This window comes from Lolium rigidum, chromosome 1 (genome assembly GCF_022539505.1).
Source record: "Lolium rigidum isolate FL_2022 chromosome 1, APGP_CSIRO_Lrig_0.1, whole genome shotgun sequence".
In the NCBI taxonomy this organism is placed as follows: Eukaryota; Viridiplantae; Streptophyta; class Magnoliopsida; order Poales; family Poaceae; genus Lolium; species Lolium rigidum.
Genome location: NC_061508.1, coordinates 167367184 through 167384085, shown reverse-complemented (window position 1 = coordinate 167384085; position 16902 = coordinate 167367184). Strand labels below are relative to the sequence as shown.

The window sequence follows — 16902 nt, the reverse complement described above, 5'->3', positions numbered from 1 at the left end:
GAAAGGTCTCGACATCGACGCTTCGACTTTGTCGAGACCTTTAGGGTTATTTTACATTTGTAAAGGTCTCGACATTGACGCTTCGACTTTGTCGAGACCTTTAGGACTATTTTACATTTGGCATTAAGCAACAGTTTGAAACATCATAGTCTTAAACAACATAGGCATCACAAAATGGTCTTAAACATCTACAGGCATGGCCTTTAGGTCATAAGCATCACATCAGGCATGGCCTTTAGTTTACAGGCATCACAAAATGGTCTTAACCATGTCAGGTACATGCACATCCAAATGATCTAGCAGGACCAACAGTACAAAGGACCTAATTTCTTCCTTGGAGAGGAGGGTCAGATGCATCTCTTCCTGGACCAGCATTTGCTCCTGCATTGAAATAACCAGACAAACCCCTGGCATTTCCTGGAGCAGATCTTCCAGCATTTCCTGGAGCAGATGAACCAGCATTTCCTGGAGCAGATGAACCAGCATTTCCTGGAGCAGATGAAGAAGCATTTCCTTGAGCAGATGAACCAGCATTTCCTGGAGCATTCCTTGCAGTATACCTTGGAGCTGTGCCTGGAGCAGATCTTGAAGCATTTGGTGGAGCATTTGGTGGAGCATTTCCTGGAGCTACATGATGTACATTGGTCCCAGAAGAACTAGCAGGTACATTAGTCCCAGAAGCATCTGCTGTTGGCATTGTTCTATTGGCCTGCGAGATGTCATGCATAAATTAGGACATTGCAATGTAGAAATAAGTATGATGTGCTCGTTGACGAGTGCATTACCTTGTGATTGTTTTTCCTCATAGCTAGGCCAGGCCTCAAAGGTTGTGAGCAGCTAGTGTACTTGTGGCCTCGTAAGTTGCAGTTGCTACAAGTAATTGTGGACATTCTTGATGTCTCTTTAGGTGTGGGAGGCTCAAATTTGCCCTTCCTCCTTTTTTCTGCCCTTCTACCCTTCAAGTGATCTTTGAATGCAGGTGGCATGATGTCAACTGTATCTGTCTTAGTCCAACCATGTTGTGCTCGGCATTGGATTGAATACGGGCTTGTAGCTCTTCAAGTACATTTCTTTTGTGAAAAAAGGAGACACAAAATCTTCCGGACACATAGCAGCCTTATAAATGGCACTCACTGCATGGTTGCAGGGCAAGCCAGTGAGCTGCCACTTCCTACAAGAGCATGTCCTACAACTAATGTTGACCTCATGTGTAACTTTCCCACTTTTCACTTGCCATAGTCCTTTATCTGCCCTCTTAGGGATGCAATTTCTTGAGTACTTCTTCATCAACTCCAGCAGTTCTGCATAATGTGGTGTAATTTCCCATCCAGCTGACTCGCACCATCTCTTTTTCCATCCCATCCGACCATGCATTTATCATATATTCCTACAAGCATTGTCACTATTGGTTTGTTCCCGACATCAAGAATGTATTTGTTAAATACCTCGACAGCATTGTTTACCACTAAATCTGTTTGACAGTTGGTGTCCATTGCAAACCTTGCCCATGCCTCCACTGGTATCTTGCTCAACCATTTCCATGCTTCCTCACTCTGCTTCTTCATCTCCTCCATTGCTTCATCAAAACCATCTTTTGTGTATGAGTATGCAGCATTATCCATGCACTTCTTCAAGTCCTCTCCTCTAAAGCCTGCTGTCTGAAAATTGGCATATATATGCCTCACGCAGTACCTCTGTGGTGAATTAGGGAACACAATGGACACTGCTTTCAGTAATCCCTTTTGCCTGTCAGACATTATAGTGTAGTACCCAAACTGTCCATGATCTCCACCAAGTGCTTGCTTCAACTGCTCAAGAAACCACTGCCAATTCTCTGTATCTTCTTTGGCAACCACTCCCCATGCAATTGGATAGATGTTGTTATTTCCATCTCTGCCAGTAGCTGTAAGGATTTGAGCTCCAGAGGTGAGCTTAATGAAGCAACCATCCAAACCAATAAATGGTCTGCAGCCCTGTAGAAACCCTTCTCTAGCAGCATTAACACAGAAGAACAATCCATGAAATCTAGGGCTGTAAGATATGTTCACCATCTGTCCTTTCTTCATTGCTTCAACCTGCTCATCTGTTGGACCTGTGACAGTGGTCACAATGCACTCGGAACCGGGGTTTTTGTCTATAACGGTCTACGAGATAATCCCTTAGTCTGTGATATTGTTGCTTGTGATCACCCATCACCATCTCAATTGCCTTGGTCCTTGCCCTGTAAGCCATCCTCTTGGGAACATCCACTCCAAAATCTTTCTGTGCTTTGTCTTGCAAAGTGTTGATGGAAGTGCTGATGTTTGATTTGTATTCAGTAACATATGTACCACTAAGCCACTTTGCATTAACCCTAGTGCTAGATGGATCTGTTGGGCATGTGTGCTTCAACTCCATTTTCTTTATGCAAAATGTAGCCTCATTTTTTATCTTGGCAGCTGTCATATAAAATGGATAGTCCCACTTTTTCTCCTTCTCCTTCACATTCTCTTCATTATTTTTCTTCTGCTTGTCCTTGCACCACACAATGATCCTGTCGGGTGTATTCCCGTGGTAATGGAAATTCTCGACCTGCACAATGTGGAGTCTAGCCAAAGCTTGCCTGAATTGATACACATCTTTGAAGCAAAGTCCCACCATGAATTGTTGCTCCGGATTCCGTCTACTATCATCTCATACCACACCCTCTCCTTGGCCATCTTTCCTCTCGCTCTTTCTCCCTCCCTGCTAACACAAAAGGCAATGGCTCATACCCATCATCCTCTTCTTCTTTCGGAAATCCTTTGTCACCCTCATCATCGAAGGAACCCAATCTGGAATAACATCCGCCTCTACTTGAGAATGTGATCTCAATGTTGGACCAGGCCTCTTCACTTGCCTCTTCACTGCTGCAATTGTTGAAATATCATCACACTGAGTTGCATTGTCATAAATATCCTCCACATCACTCTCCCCCTCACAATGAAGCATTGGATCAACATTCCTCTTCTTCCTAGCAGCAATTCTCTGGTGCATTTCCTCTTCCTGAGCTCTTCTTGCCTTCTCTGCAGCTAATGGGTCAAATCTGCCTGGATATAGCCAACTATCATCCTCATCTTCAGATTCCTCTTCTTCTTCTTCTGCCATACATGTCTCTAGATCCAGTACATGTTTACCCTTCTCACAGTTAACACTCTCCTGTGTGTGCATCTGAGGAAAGTTGTGATCATCCATTTGTGACTGCCAACCATCACAAAAGGAACTGTCTTGCCTCAGAAAAGGGTGTGCAATTGGCTCTTCTTCCTCTGGATCAAGGTCAATTGTGCTTGCATGCTTTCTCTTCATTGGTGATAAAACAATTGCTCTTTTCCTATTGTCCTTCATCACAGTGAGAACCAGTTTCTTTGTACTTGCATACTTCACTAGCATTTCATCAACCTTATAGTTGCTGTCCACTAGCTCTAATCCACTCAGTCCTACTCCTTCATTTTTAACATAATACAAGGAATCACACAGACCATATCCCTCTTCCTCCATGATGGACAACAATTTCAGAAACCTTATGTCTGTCCTATGTAAAGTTTTGTGAACAAATTTTGCTCCATCAAATTGAAAATAGAGCTCCCACATCTCTGCCTTCTCCCTATTATCCAAATTAACATTCTAGTCAATCTACATCGTCATTCTACCAACATTATTGCCAGAAATAACACTAGGGCAAAATGGAACAGGGGATTACTCTACAGAGGGCAAAATCGAACGGAGAGGTAGTCTACAGAGGGCAAAGAACTCTTACCCGCTACCATTGTAGAGGTAATGGCTCATGGGGTCATTCTGAGACGTCATGCCCTCAGATGTCCACCACTTCTCGGACTCTGGACGCGGTGGGCTTGGTGGCGTCAGCTGCAGCACCGGCGACGCGTGCTGCAAAGCACCGGCGAGGGCGGGACGAAGCCCTCCATGCCATCATACGCCGGAGATTCGCCGTGCACGCCCGGGTCGCCGAACCGGCCGCCGCCGCCTCCTCCGTCTTCCATTTCTGTTCGATTTGGGGAAAGTCAACCAGGAGTTGCCCTAACGCGCGCCCTAACGGCCGTCCGTCGATCGGTAGCCACGTCGGCTCCGACGGTGGGCCAGGGCTGCCGTAAACATGGTTAGCACGCTTGATCCGTTCAACCAGTGCTCCGCGTCGCGACCGTGCCCCAAACATGGTAGTCATGTGACAATCGTGTCCCATTTGGTAGTTCCGCGTCATCTATGGCACAATTGTGGTAGTTTTTTGTCATTTACTCCGATATTTTATCAAGTTTCATTCCGTTTGTGTAAACTGCAGTGTTCTCAGTATTTCAGACCTGCAACCAAATCAAATATTCTTTTTCAACCTATTCAGATTAAAGGACGTACGGGATCTGGGGAAGGTGTTAGTGACAAGTCTTACCCTATTCAGATTAGCAGAACGATTTTCTCGTTGTCTTTTTAGAGCACATTATTTCTGCGGGGATGAAAAGAGCAAGCAAGTGCACGGGTGGATAATGACTAATCTCTCTGTATTCGAGATTGCAGACTGAGAACGCAGTATCCCTATATCACATCCATGTGATACATTTTTACTGTAAGGCACCATATATATATATCAACAACCCAGCAGTGTTTCTCGTAATAATTAATACTAATAAACCAATCAAGCTCCGCGGTCCATAAAACAGAATGCAGTTCAATTAGCAGTGAAAGAACACAATCAGCTGGAAGGTTATGACCACATTCCTACAACAGATTTGGAAGAAGAAAAACACTGATGCATAAGTAGGAAAAAAAAACTCTACCCACAAGTGGAATTCTTCAGCCAATGATGATATACTATGGTAGAAGAATATTATCTAAGCACCATGTCGATCTGTATTGGCCTTCAAATCAATTGATCTACGTCGGTATCAGGTGATAATTTCTGTGATACATTGCATGTACAAGGAGAGCCCACAGGCCAGCTGACACTGTTCAGTGGAGGTGTCCGTTGCCATTTTGTTTGGCAGACCCTGTTGATCCGTATTGGCCGCTCTGTTTGCAGGGGTCAGCTGATCCATATCCGCGGTGGCCGTTTTGCTTGATGGAGTCAGCTGCTCCGTATCCATTAGGGTTCTTGCTAGCCCAGTTCCACTGGTCCCTACACATCTCGTCGATGCCATATTTCGCTCTGGAGGAAGACACAGCGTGGATGATATAGAAAGCAAGAAAGGTATCGTGACCTCATGACATAATTATCAATTGATGTAAGACTTACTTCCAGCTCAGGTCCCTCTCTGCTTTGGCAGTGGACGAAAACAGAATCTCTGCATCGCCAGGGCGTCTTGGGCCAATGATCAGAGGAATTTTCTAGCAAAGTATAATAAAATATAAGTAAATATAAAGGGTAACAGAAGAAACAAATAAATATAAGCCTTGCTTTAACGGCAAGGAAGGGCCAGGTTGGAGGAAGCATTTTGTAATAAAGTACTGTACTATAGTTCCTGAATGGCAAACATAGGAAATCTAGCTAGTAGGAATAACTAGCTATGAACATCTAATGTGTCATGAAATTTTCATATGTGTGGCCTTGATTAGAAAATACCCCTGGCCCATGCCATACATAGGTATATAAATCCACCTAGCTAGTAGGAAAACCTAGTTCTAACAGCACGAAATGTTTCTCTGGTATCAGGCTATACCTTCCCAGAAGCCTTCTCAAAGGCATGAACAATCTCTAGCACTGATGTTCCTTTTCCAGTTCCAAGGTTGTATGCTTCACATCCTGCAAGTAGTATAAGAACTTAAGGCACAATTTAAATAGCTAATAGATAGATACAACACTAATGACCACCAGAAGTACAAGAACTTAAATGGACTCGACCAGATAGAACTCAATGGCCAAGGAACATACAATAAACAAAAGACTTAATATATCTGGCAGAACACAACTGAAATATTGTGCAGAAATCTGAGGTCAAGATTGAAGTGTGACCTATGCTAGAGTTTTCGAAAAGCTTCTGCAGTGCAGCAATATGTCCATCAGCAAGGTCGACCACATGAATGTAATCTCGAACCTGCAAATTGTGCAAAGTGTAGTTAAGGACAGAACACCTCCACAATATACGTAAACCACAGTTATAACAACATGCTCAAACATCTTCATCGCCCAAAATGTTCACTATAAACGACTATGGAAATAAGAAGCTAGCGATAACTTGCATTGTCAGACAGAAACATGTATTGAACAGATCACGAAGAGTGCACATATATAAATATAAGATATTATTACAACCAATATAGGTTACAATTGGCTGTAATAACATCTTATATTCCGGGGTGGAAGGAGTATGTTCTATTGGAAGGATGCCTTTCAAATCTCCAGTAACTGAATGAGTGGCTTTCAAGGAGAAACTTGGATTCAATTCATTCTTGGAACTCAAGTATTTTGGCACGTGGTTTAGATAAAGCTATTTTATGGGTTGCGCAGTTGTCTACAACTAAAAGCAGACGCTAACAGATCTTGGGAAAGCACTGCTACAGATAAATAAATAGAATTACAGCAGTTGTAAATGATAAGCAACTGTACATACAACATGGCAAGAATAATTACCCCAGTTCCATCTACTGTTGCATAGTCATTCCCCAATATAGTCAGAGCTGGCCTCCTGCCAACTGCAACTTGCTGAACATACGGCATAAGATTATTGGGAATTCCACATGGGTCTTCGCCAAGGTATCCACTCGGATGAGCCCCAACAGGATTGAAATACCTAAGTAGGACAATCTTCCATTCTGGATCTGTACGGTAGATATCACGGCAAATATCTTCAACAACAAGCTGCAATCCATTAAATTAAAACTTTCAGTCAGTTTAGTGATCTTATGAATGTACTACAAGATACAGACATAGAAAATTGGCATTCCTGGGACCTTGGTTTTGCCATATGGATTGTTTGGAGTCAGAGGAAACTCTTCTGTGCAGGGTGAGTTCTTGGGTGACCCATAAACTGCAGCTGACGATGAAAACACCAACTACAACATTTGAACACATACAGAAAAAAAAAGATACATCATGTCAGTGCCAAAGATAACTCTCGAACCAGGTAGAGCTTACTGCAAACAGCAAAGTGCTAAATATTCAATGTTGTGATCACATACAGCGACCAGCTGGTGCCAAAAATCAATAGCAATAAATTTTGAGATGGACCAGATGGTCCAATCAGGGTTTATTAAAAACAGGTTGCAGAGCAGATTAAATTAGAATAACAAAGAAGCATACAACCACGATGATTTTGCTAATGAGAAATGACAAGTAACGCATGTCCACACTCCCGCCAGTGCACACAGTACCCATCGTCAAATAGAATTAATTAGAAAGATGCATCACCCAATGTGACAGGACATTAGCATGAATTAGAAAGATGCATCACTCTGTAAATATCATCTACTGACATAAAAATTCAACCAGAGACATCTTAACATAGTGTACCAATTACTAAGGAGTTCTAGTGAATTAGTCATCAGTTCATATGGTACAACAAAATCTAGAGAATGAACAAATGACCCAATAACTTTTGTTTAATAGAAAGCAGCTTAGCATATAAATTCTGCAAGGCGAACACTCTCAAAGCAATGACTTAAGTTGGAGTTATAATCCATGTGTACAAAGTCTCAAAAGATACATACCTTTTTACATCCATGAGCAGACATAACTTCGAGAAGATTTACTGTGCCATTAACATTGTTGTCGTAATAAAGCAATGGCTTTTGCACACTTTCACCCACAGCTTTTAGTCCAGCAAAGTGAACAACAGCATCGAATCTGAAAAGCAAAGAGTCTTGACAGTAAAGAGAAAGTAATGACGATGAAAGTGCCTTTGCACATAAGGAAAGTATTCATATGAAGCAAAGATACTATAACTACCAACCAGTATGCTTTACCTTGTTGAAGCAAAAACATTTTCCAGTGCTTCCTTGTCACGGAGATCAATCTGCGGAAGCACAAAAGGTAGTAAAATTGGTATTTTATATTCATGTTCACGACATTGAAAGCTATTTTATAGCACACAATTAGACAACAATAAATGGAAGTTTCAGACAAGCCACATGTCATGTTATAGGAAAAGCAAAACTGGATGACAAGATGATAGGCTTTTGCTGCATGAATCATTGGCATAACTCTGCCAAACAACCATTAAAATTGCTCTGAATGCAGTACCTTACTCCACCAAACAATCGAGGTCCAACTTTAAATGACTATTCTGAAGTGTTTGTGGAATAGATTTTCTGTCACTACTTTCAACAGACAGTTTTTTTTACATACAGATCATACTAAGAGAATTTTTTACTCCGGTCAGGCAAATTAGAAGAACAATGAACTACCATAAAATGATGAACGGAGCATCTACCACCAAATACGCAACATGATTCCAACTATCTCACTGACTGATTGACCCCAACACAAACAACAACGAAGGTACGGGTTTCTGCATCTATAAAGCATGTACACTGATTTCATCCAGAGATACAGAATGGATCAAACTGGTACTGTACATGGGGGTGCTACACTGTCCACCAAATGGAAGGTTTGTGAATCTTTAAGAAAATGTAGTAGTTATTAATTGCTACGAGCGAAGTTCTACTTATGATACTTAGTTTAATTCGCACGATTGCTCTTTATTTTAGAACCTGATATTAACAATGCCCCAAAAAAGGATTCAGATGTGCTTTACTTATGAGAGAGGCTTAGGATATCCTTGTTTTTTAGGCTTGGGTACCTTGAGCCCATGTCAAGCATCAAGAATTCTCTAATCACCTGAATTACTCAAACTTTTCTCTGCGTAACCAACAAAATCACACAGAAATCTGTTTCGAGATGATACATGCATGCAAATACCTTACAAATACCTTGCAGCTGTCAACGAGTGAGTATGCTAATAGTTAGAGAATATAAATAGGATCTTACAAATTACCAGTTTACCATTACCATGAAAGGAGAAAGCCAAATATTTATTTTTGCCGACTTATAATTAGCACCAGATTTTTTACATGGGTAATGGCATTCCACTTACTTCCAATGTATAGAGAGCTAAGGTTAAGGAAGGTATGAGCATTAAAAAAACTCAGACATTCTATAAAAAAAAGTCAGAGACATCTATTCTATTAATTGAAAAGGAAGGTATTAGATGTCCAGTTGTCTCCTTATTAAAATTAGCCAACTGTTGTAATCGTGACAGTGAGGACACGAAATCAATCAGAAGCACTCTGGAATCAATGCCAATCGTGAAAAGCTGGTAGTGCCACCAAGGAAAAATTGAATAAACCAGTCTGAAACAATGGTATGATATAAGAGCACCAATTTAACTACTGTGATGCAAGTATGTCGAGTCCTCAACGAATCCCATTCCTGCAGCTAACTGCAAACTTTGACAGCTGCAACTCAAACTCGGCTTAGCGATCAAACTCCGGTGCCAAGACACATGAAGTTACCCACATTGTTTATCAGAAAGGGTTAACGATGATGTTTCATAACTATAAACTATAAAATCATTGACACCCAATGTTTTGTGCTTGTAAAATTTCAAGCAAACAAAAGATACAAACCTGGAAAATTTATGAGACAATTTTTTGGGCAGCCCTTGTGTTTCTGGATAACTAACCCCAATCTACAATAGTATGAAACTTGTAGGCAAAAAAGAGGGGAAATAACCTTGCAGGCAAAAAATGCAACAATTCTCCATGGTTCCCAAAAAGGCAAAAACACTCCAGACACCAGACCACCACGCCGCTAGAGGTGTTACCCAATTAGCACTTCACCGCGGTGCCTCCTCAATTAGCCTCGATCGTGTTAAAAACAGAAATAAACAAAAAAGGAGCGGGAGGAAACCGTAGTAGCCCCGGGACACACCGCGGAGATCTAGGTGCGTCCAGATGCACCGCATTGCGGGATAGGAAGGGAAGGGATTCACCAAGAAGTGTAGGTTTTTAGGGTAGCGTGTTCGTTCCCTCTCACCTTGTGGAAGGAGAGGTTCCGCGAGTGGTCTCCGGCGAGCGCTGCGACGCGGCGGACGGCGAGCTCGGACGAGTTGTTGAGGTTGTCGACGACGACGGCGCGGAAGCCGGCTAGGAGCAGCTGCAGCACGGCGTGGCTGCCGATGTAGCCGGCCCCGCCCGTGACCAGCACCGTCCTGACGGCCGCCGCCCCCGCCACCGTCTTCTCCACCGCCATCAGCAGCCGCCTCCTCGACGAGAGCGCGCGGCGCGCGGATCTGGTCGGGCGGGAGGACGCGTGGAGGAGGAAGGAGGCCTGCGGGTTTGGAAATGGGGAAGCGAGGTCCGGGCAGGGGGAGGTGGCTGGCTAGCTAGGCGTGCGAGCGAAGCAGCACTATGTATGAGCTGTGTCGCGTGCTACTAGTAGAGGGCAGCACGACGGCGGTGGGGCCCACGGCGCAGAGGCTGCGGCTGCGGTGGCGCCGCTGGAATTTGTCGGTCTCCACGCGTGGGTAGGTTTCGTGGCTGGTCACCTGCTGCGGGTCGTGTTCGTTCGCGCCATTGGAGGGGCCCGTACAGTACAGCCGTTTGTACTGTTGCTATGCTCATGTCGTTTCGCGCTGGAGCCTGGAGGTGGAACGTCGGACTGCTGCCCGCGATATACTGTACAATATACAGTACCTTGTAAAAACTTGGAGTGCGACTCAACGGGGAATCCGAATGCTTGTTCTGAGGATGACATAGGCCCCCACAATGCGTCTATGCCTGCATCTCTTCCATCCATTCGTTCCCCCATTCGTGTGTGAGAATTTGCAACACCTCCAACCCACTGATTACGTACGTCACGTGGTGGGAGCAATGGACCCTGGCACCCGGCGTGAGTCTGGACCCCCGGTGCCCAAGGATGGCGATCGAAGCACGCATAGCATCTACACTCACAACTTACATATACATATATATATATATAAGTAAAAACAAAGGGAAACGCTTCCGATCCGGTGACCGATCGCTGGCCAGCGATCGGTCGTCGTCGCTCGCTCCCACGCGGCCCATATAGGTCTGGTTTTTTGCCCAAAACTGGAGTGTTGCTTTTTTTTAAAAAAGAAATGTGCAGTGTTGTTTCCAGATTTGTAACAATTAGATAAAAATTTGTTGTAAACTCACACGACATAATTTGTAAGATTTTTCTAAGTGATATGTTACGAAAATGTGTGTTTCTTGATATGTTGTAAACGGATAACTTTTTTGTTATAATTATTTGTGATTTTTGGTGTAATTGTTTTAGTCATGGACACTTTTTTTCGTAGAGATGTTGTATACGTTTGTTAGTTTTGTAACTATTGCGTATAAAATTTATAAAGAAAGCATGTAAGAGATGTTGTAATGTTTATCTGGGCGTTTGCCATAATTTTTTTGTTGTAATCGCCTATAATTTTTGGTAAAATACTTGGTGATTTTAACTGTAATTAAATATATAGAAAATGTGTTATTGTTTAACCAATTTTTCATAGTCACGAACACATGTTTTTTGTTGTTATAGCTTTTGATTTTTTATTGTAATTGTTGTCAATTTTTGTTGTAAACCAACATGTAGAAAAATAGTTGTTAATTATCCATTTTTTATAACATTTACATTTTGAATTTTTGTTGTGAATATTTTGTTGTAATAGTATATTTTTTTTGTAAGCGGGGTGAGGATTTTGTTGTAATACTCGTTATGACTCAGATCCGTCGTCGAGTGGCATTTTTGTTGTAAATATTGAGTATGTCAGGCCCAAAGGGATATAACTTTTCAGTTTAACTGGGGAAGAGAAGGACTGCGGGTTGAGTTTCCAAAAACTAGGGGGCAAAACATAAAAGTTACATTACGATTGATTCTGGACGTCGGATCTTGATCCGACGGAGCGGAGGACGACCGATTTCTCTCCCTTTTTCAGGCGACCGACGGTCAGCCCAAAAACAAAATGGGGAGAAGACGTGCAATTCACCATTTGGCATGCACATGTATATGCATTCACACTGTTCGTAGAACATACTATAGAATATGCCACATATTAAATGTAGACATAGTCAAGGTCTTGGAGAACTGATTGATTATCACATGGGGTGTGTCGTGTGAGAGCTTAAGTGGATTCGGGAGTGGGGAGACTGTCAGCCCGCACCACCCTGTCCCGTAATTGGAGCGGAAGATTTTATGCAGCCGTAAAATATTAGTGCCTTTATTTACAAAAGAATGTGAGCGGCAAGGTTTGCCAGTACGCAACGGTCCCACCTGGATTTGAGTTTCGAGGAGACCGAATTAAAGTGGGGTGTTAGCAGCATTTTATAGGACAAGCTAAATGTAGCTCGTTTTTTTCTGAAAATTTTGAAAATCATATTTTGAAGTTTCAAAGAAAATCAAAAATAATCTACATGTAGTTGGTGGAGTTTATAAAATTTCAGTATAAAATACTTTGTGATCTAGTCTATACAAAAATCCCCAACTACATGGAATTGGGAATAGTGAACAAATACACATTTTTAAAATCCCCAAAACTATCGAATTTGTTATTTTCGTGATTACAATGAGTTTTCGATTGAAACTTCGCACAATTGTGGAATACATAATTACCTACAGCCATTTTTTTCCACAATTTTTTGAAACTTGGAAATACTGATTTCGATTTTGTTTGTAAAACGTCCTATGTGTAGCCCGAGCTACAAAGTGAGTTTTCGGGTGTTATCTAGCGTTTAAATTTGCTGATCGAGATGTCTCACCTATTGATACGTCCCAAACGTATCTATAATTTCTTATGTTCCATGCTACTTTTATGATGATACTCACATGTTTATACACACTTTATGTCATTATTATGCGTTTTCCGGAACTAACCTATTGACGAGATGCCGAAGGGCCGCTTGTCGTTTTCTGCTGTTTTTGGTTTCGAAATCCTAGTAAGGAAATATTCTCGGAATCGGACGAAATCAACGCCCAGCATCTTAGAAATCCACGAAGCTTCAGAACACCCGGGAAGGACCAGAGGTGGGCCACATGGCCACCAGATGAAAGGGCGGCGCGGCCCAGGGGGGCGCGCCCCCCTACTGTGTGGCTGCCCCGTCAGCCCTTCGACTCCGCCTCTTCGCCTATTTAAAGGTCCCTGACCTAAAACCTCGATACGAAAAAGCCACGGTACGAGAAACCTTCCAGAGCCGCCGCCATCGCGAAGCCAAGATTTGGGGGACAGAAGTCTCTGTTCCAAGCACGCCGCCGGGACGGGAAGTGCCCCCGAAGGCATCTCCATCGACACCACCGCCATCTCCATCAACGCTGCTGTCTCCCATGAGGAGGGAGTAGTTCTCCTTCGAGGCTAAGGGCTGTACCGGTAGCTATGTGGTTCATCTCTCTCCTATGTACTTCAATACAATGATCTCATGAGCTGCTTTACATGATTGAGATCCATATGATGAGTTTGTAATCTAGATGTCGTTATGCTATTCAAGTGGATTTTAATTATGTGATCTCCGGAGACTCCTTGTCCCACGTGTGTAAAGGTGACAGTGTGTGCACCGTGTGGGTCTCTTAGGCTATATTTCACGTGAATACTTATTCACCGAGTTATGATTTGAGTTGGATGTCTCTATGAAATTGTGGTGTGTTAGTACCTCCTATGAATGCTCACAGGTGACAGCGTGGGGTGTTTATTAGTACTTGGGAATACATCTTTAAGGTTTGCCTACATGATGAATTAGTGTTCGTTATCTTGCCAAAGAGTAATTCAAAGTAGCATAGTGAAGTGCTTATATTTATATTCAATTATGATTGCAATGTTGAGAGTGTCCACTAGTGAAAGTATGATCCCTAGGCCTTGCTTCTAAGCATCGAAACTCCATTTATTTACCGTTCGTTGCATGTTTACTCGCTGCCATATTTTATTCAGATTGCTATTACCACTCATATACATCCATATTACTTGTATTTCACTATCTCTTCGCCGAACTAGTGCACCTATACATCCGACAAGTGTATTAGGTGTGTTGGGGACACAAGAGACTTCTTGTATCGTGATTGCGGTGGTTGCTTGAGAGGGATATCTTTGACCTCTTCCTCCCCGAGTTCGATAAACCTTGGGTGATCCACTTAAGGGAAACTTGCTCGCTGTTCTACAAACCTCTCGCTCTTGGAAGCCCAACACTCGTCTACAAGAATAGAAGCACCCGTAGAAATCAAGCACTTTTCTCGGCGCCGTTGCCGGGGAGGAAAGGTAAAAGGCACTCATACTCCGGTCCCGGTAACTAAGTACTTTTCTCGTTGCCGTTGTGTGTGTGCTCGAAGCTATTTCCTTTAGATCCTGCAATTGCATCTTTTTGTTTCTTGTTTTTATTTTTCACTAGTAAGGCATAATGGAAAACATCTGTGAGCTTTTTGTACTATTTCCTGAGTCAAGACATGAATGGTTTAATGCGAAAATTAAAAAACATATGGAATCTTATTTGCATGCTAGTAGTAATATTAGTATGAACGCTTTGAACACCATTGTTGATAATGATATAGAAAGTTCTAAGCTTGGGGAAGCTGGTTTTGATGAGCATGATATTTTTAGTCCCCCAAGCATTGAGGAGAAAATTTTCTTTGATGATACTTTACCTCCTATTTATGATGATTATAATGATAGTGGTCTTTTGGTGCCGCCTACTATGGAGAGTAAATTTTGTTATGATTATACTATGCCTCCTACACTTGATGAGAATAATAATGATAGCTACTTTGTTGAATTTGCTCCCACTACAACTAATAAAATTGACTATACTTATGTTGGGAGTAGTAATAATTTTATGCATGAGACTCATGATAAGAATGTTTCATTTGATAGTTATATTGTTGAGTTTGTTCATGATGCTACTGAAAGTTATTATGAGAGAGGAAAATATGGTTGTAGAAGTTTTCATGTTACTAAAACACCTCTCTATATGCTAAAAATGTTGAAGTTACACTTGTTTTATCTTTCTATGCTTGTTGCATCATGCTTCATGAATTTGTTTATTTACAAGATTCCTATGCATAGGAAGCGGGTTAGACTTAAATTTGTTTCATACTTGCTTTTTGATGCTCTCTTTTGCTTCAACTCTTATTTCTTGGGAGTGCATCATTAAAACTCGCCGAGCCCATCTTAATGGCTATAAAGAAAGCACTTCTTGGGAGATAACCCATGTTTTATTTTGCTACAGTACTTTTGTTTTATATTTGTGTCTTGGAAGTTGTTACTACTGTAGCAACCTCTCCTTATCTTACTTTATTGCATTGTTGTTCCAAGTGAAGTCTTTGATAGTAGGGTTGATACTAGATTTGGATTGCTGCGCAGAAACAGATATCTTGCTGTCACGAATTTCAATATGCCTCTCTGTAGGTAACTCAGAAAAATCTACCAATTTACGTGCGTGATCCTCAGATATGTACGCAACTTTCATTCAATTTGAGCATTTTCATCTGATCAAGTCTGGTGCCTCTTTAAAATTCGTCTTTACTGCATCGTTCTGTTTTGACAGATTCTCGCCTTTTATTTTGCATTGCCTCTTTTGTCTGTGTTGGATGGATTTCTTTGTTCCATTAACTTCCAGTAGCTTTGTGCAATGTCCGAAGTGTTAAGAATGATTGTGTCACCTCCGAATATGTGAATTTTTGATTATGCACTAACCCTCTAATGAGTTTGTTTTGAGTTTGGTGTGGAGGAAGTTTTCAAGGGTCAAGAGAGGAGGATGATACAATATGATCAAGAAGAGTGAAAGGTCTAAGCTTGGGGATGCCCCCGTGGTTCATCCCTGCATATTTCAAGAAGACTCAAGCATCTAAGCTTGGGGATGCCCAAGGCATCCCCTTCTTCATCAACAAATTATCAGGTTTCTTTTCTTGAAACTATATTTTTATTCGGTCACATCTTATGTGCTTTACTTGGAGCGTCTGTGAGCTTTTATTTTTGTTTGTGTTTGAATAAATTCATGGTTGTATGGGAGAGAGACACGCTCCGCTGTTTCGTATGAACACATATGTTCTTAGCTTTACTTTTAATGTTCATGGCAAAGGTTGAAACTGCTTCGTTCATTGTTATATGGTTGGAAACAGAAAATGCCGCATGTGGTAAATGGTTTAATGTATTGAATAATGGGATACTTGGCAATTGTTGTGCTCATATAGATCATGTTTAAGCTCTTGCATCATGTACCTTGTACCCATTAATGAATAACTACATAGAGCTTGTTAAAATTTGGTTTGCATGATTGATCTCTAGAGTCTAGATATTTTCTGGTTAAGGTGTTTGAACAACAAGGAGACAATATAAAGTCTTATAATAGTTACAATATGTTCATATGTGAGCTTTGCTGCACCTTTTATACTTGAGTTTGCTTCAAACAACCTTGCTAGCCTAACCTTGTATTGAGAGGAATTCTTCTCATGCATCCAAATCCTTGAGCCAATAACCATGCCATTTGTGTCCACCATACCTACATACTACATGGTATTTCTCCGCCATTCCAAAGTACATTACTTGAGTGCTACCTTTAAAATTTCTATTCTTTGCCTTTGCAATATATAGCTCATGGGACAAATAGCCTTAAAAATTATTGTGGTGAAGAATATGTACTTATGTGTCTTATTTCTTAATAAGTTGCTTGTTGAGCGGTAACCATGTTTCTGGGGATGCCATCAACTCTTTTACCTTTGTTGAATATCATGTGAGTTGCTATGCATGTTCGTCTTGTCCGAAGTAAGGGCGATTTTCATGATCAAATGGTTTGAGTATGCATACCGTTAGAGAAGAACATTGGGCCACTAACTAAAGCCATGATTCATGGTGGAAGTTTCAGTGTGTGGACAACTAATCCTCAATCTCTTATGAGAATATTATCTGTTGTTGAATGCTTATGCATTAAAGAGGAGTCCATTATCTGTTGTCT

At 41.7% G+C, this 16902-nt stretch overlaps 1 protein-coding gene across 1 annotated transcript; it reads right to left on the bottom strand.

Annotated features, from left to right (window-relative positions):
- Positions 1 to 4677: 4677 nt before the first annotated feature.
- On the bottom strand, positions 4678 to 10211 carry LOC124684546 (UDP-glucose 4-epimerase 2). The gene is made up of 9 exons (XM_047218837.1): positions 9995 to 10211; positions 7924 to 7973; positions 7669 to 7804; positions 6913 to 7014; positions 6593 to 6820; positions 5975 to 6056; positions 5682 to 5764; positions 5258 to 5349; positions 4678 to 5170 (listed from the first exon to the last, which is right to left on the bottom strand). Exons 1-9 carry the CDS (start codon positions 10208 to 10210, stop codon positions 4975 to 4977), a joined length of 1185 nt encoding a protein of 394 aa, XP_047074793.1. The 5' UTR covers position 10211; the 3' UTR covers positions 4678 to 4974.
- Positions 10212 to 16902: the final 6691 nt, after the last annotated feature.

What these genes read in the sequence shown, in the direction of transcription:
- LOC124684546 (XM_047218837.1), bottom strand. Translation starts at nt 10,210, where the DNA reads ATGGCGGTGGAGAAGACGGTGGCGGGGGCGGCGGCCGTCAGGACGGTG. An exon ending in GGAACCTCTCCTTCCACAAG is followed by an intron (nt 7,974 to 9,994) that starts GTGAGAGGGAAC and finishes GTGCTTCCGCAG; the next exon opens with ATTGATCTCCGTGACAAGGA. An exon ending in GAGAGGGACCTGAGCTGGAA is followed by an intron (nt 5,171 to 5,257) that starts GTAAGTCTTACA and finishes GTCTTCCTCCAG; the next exon opens with AGCGAAATATGGCATCGACG.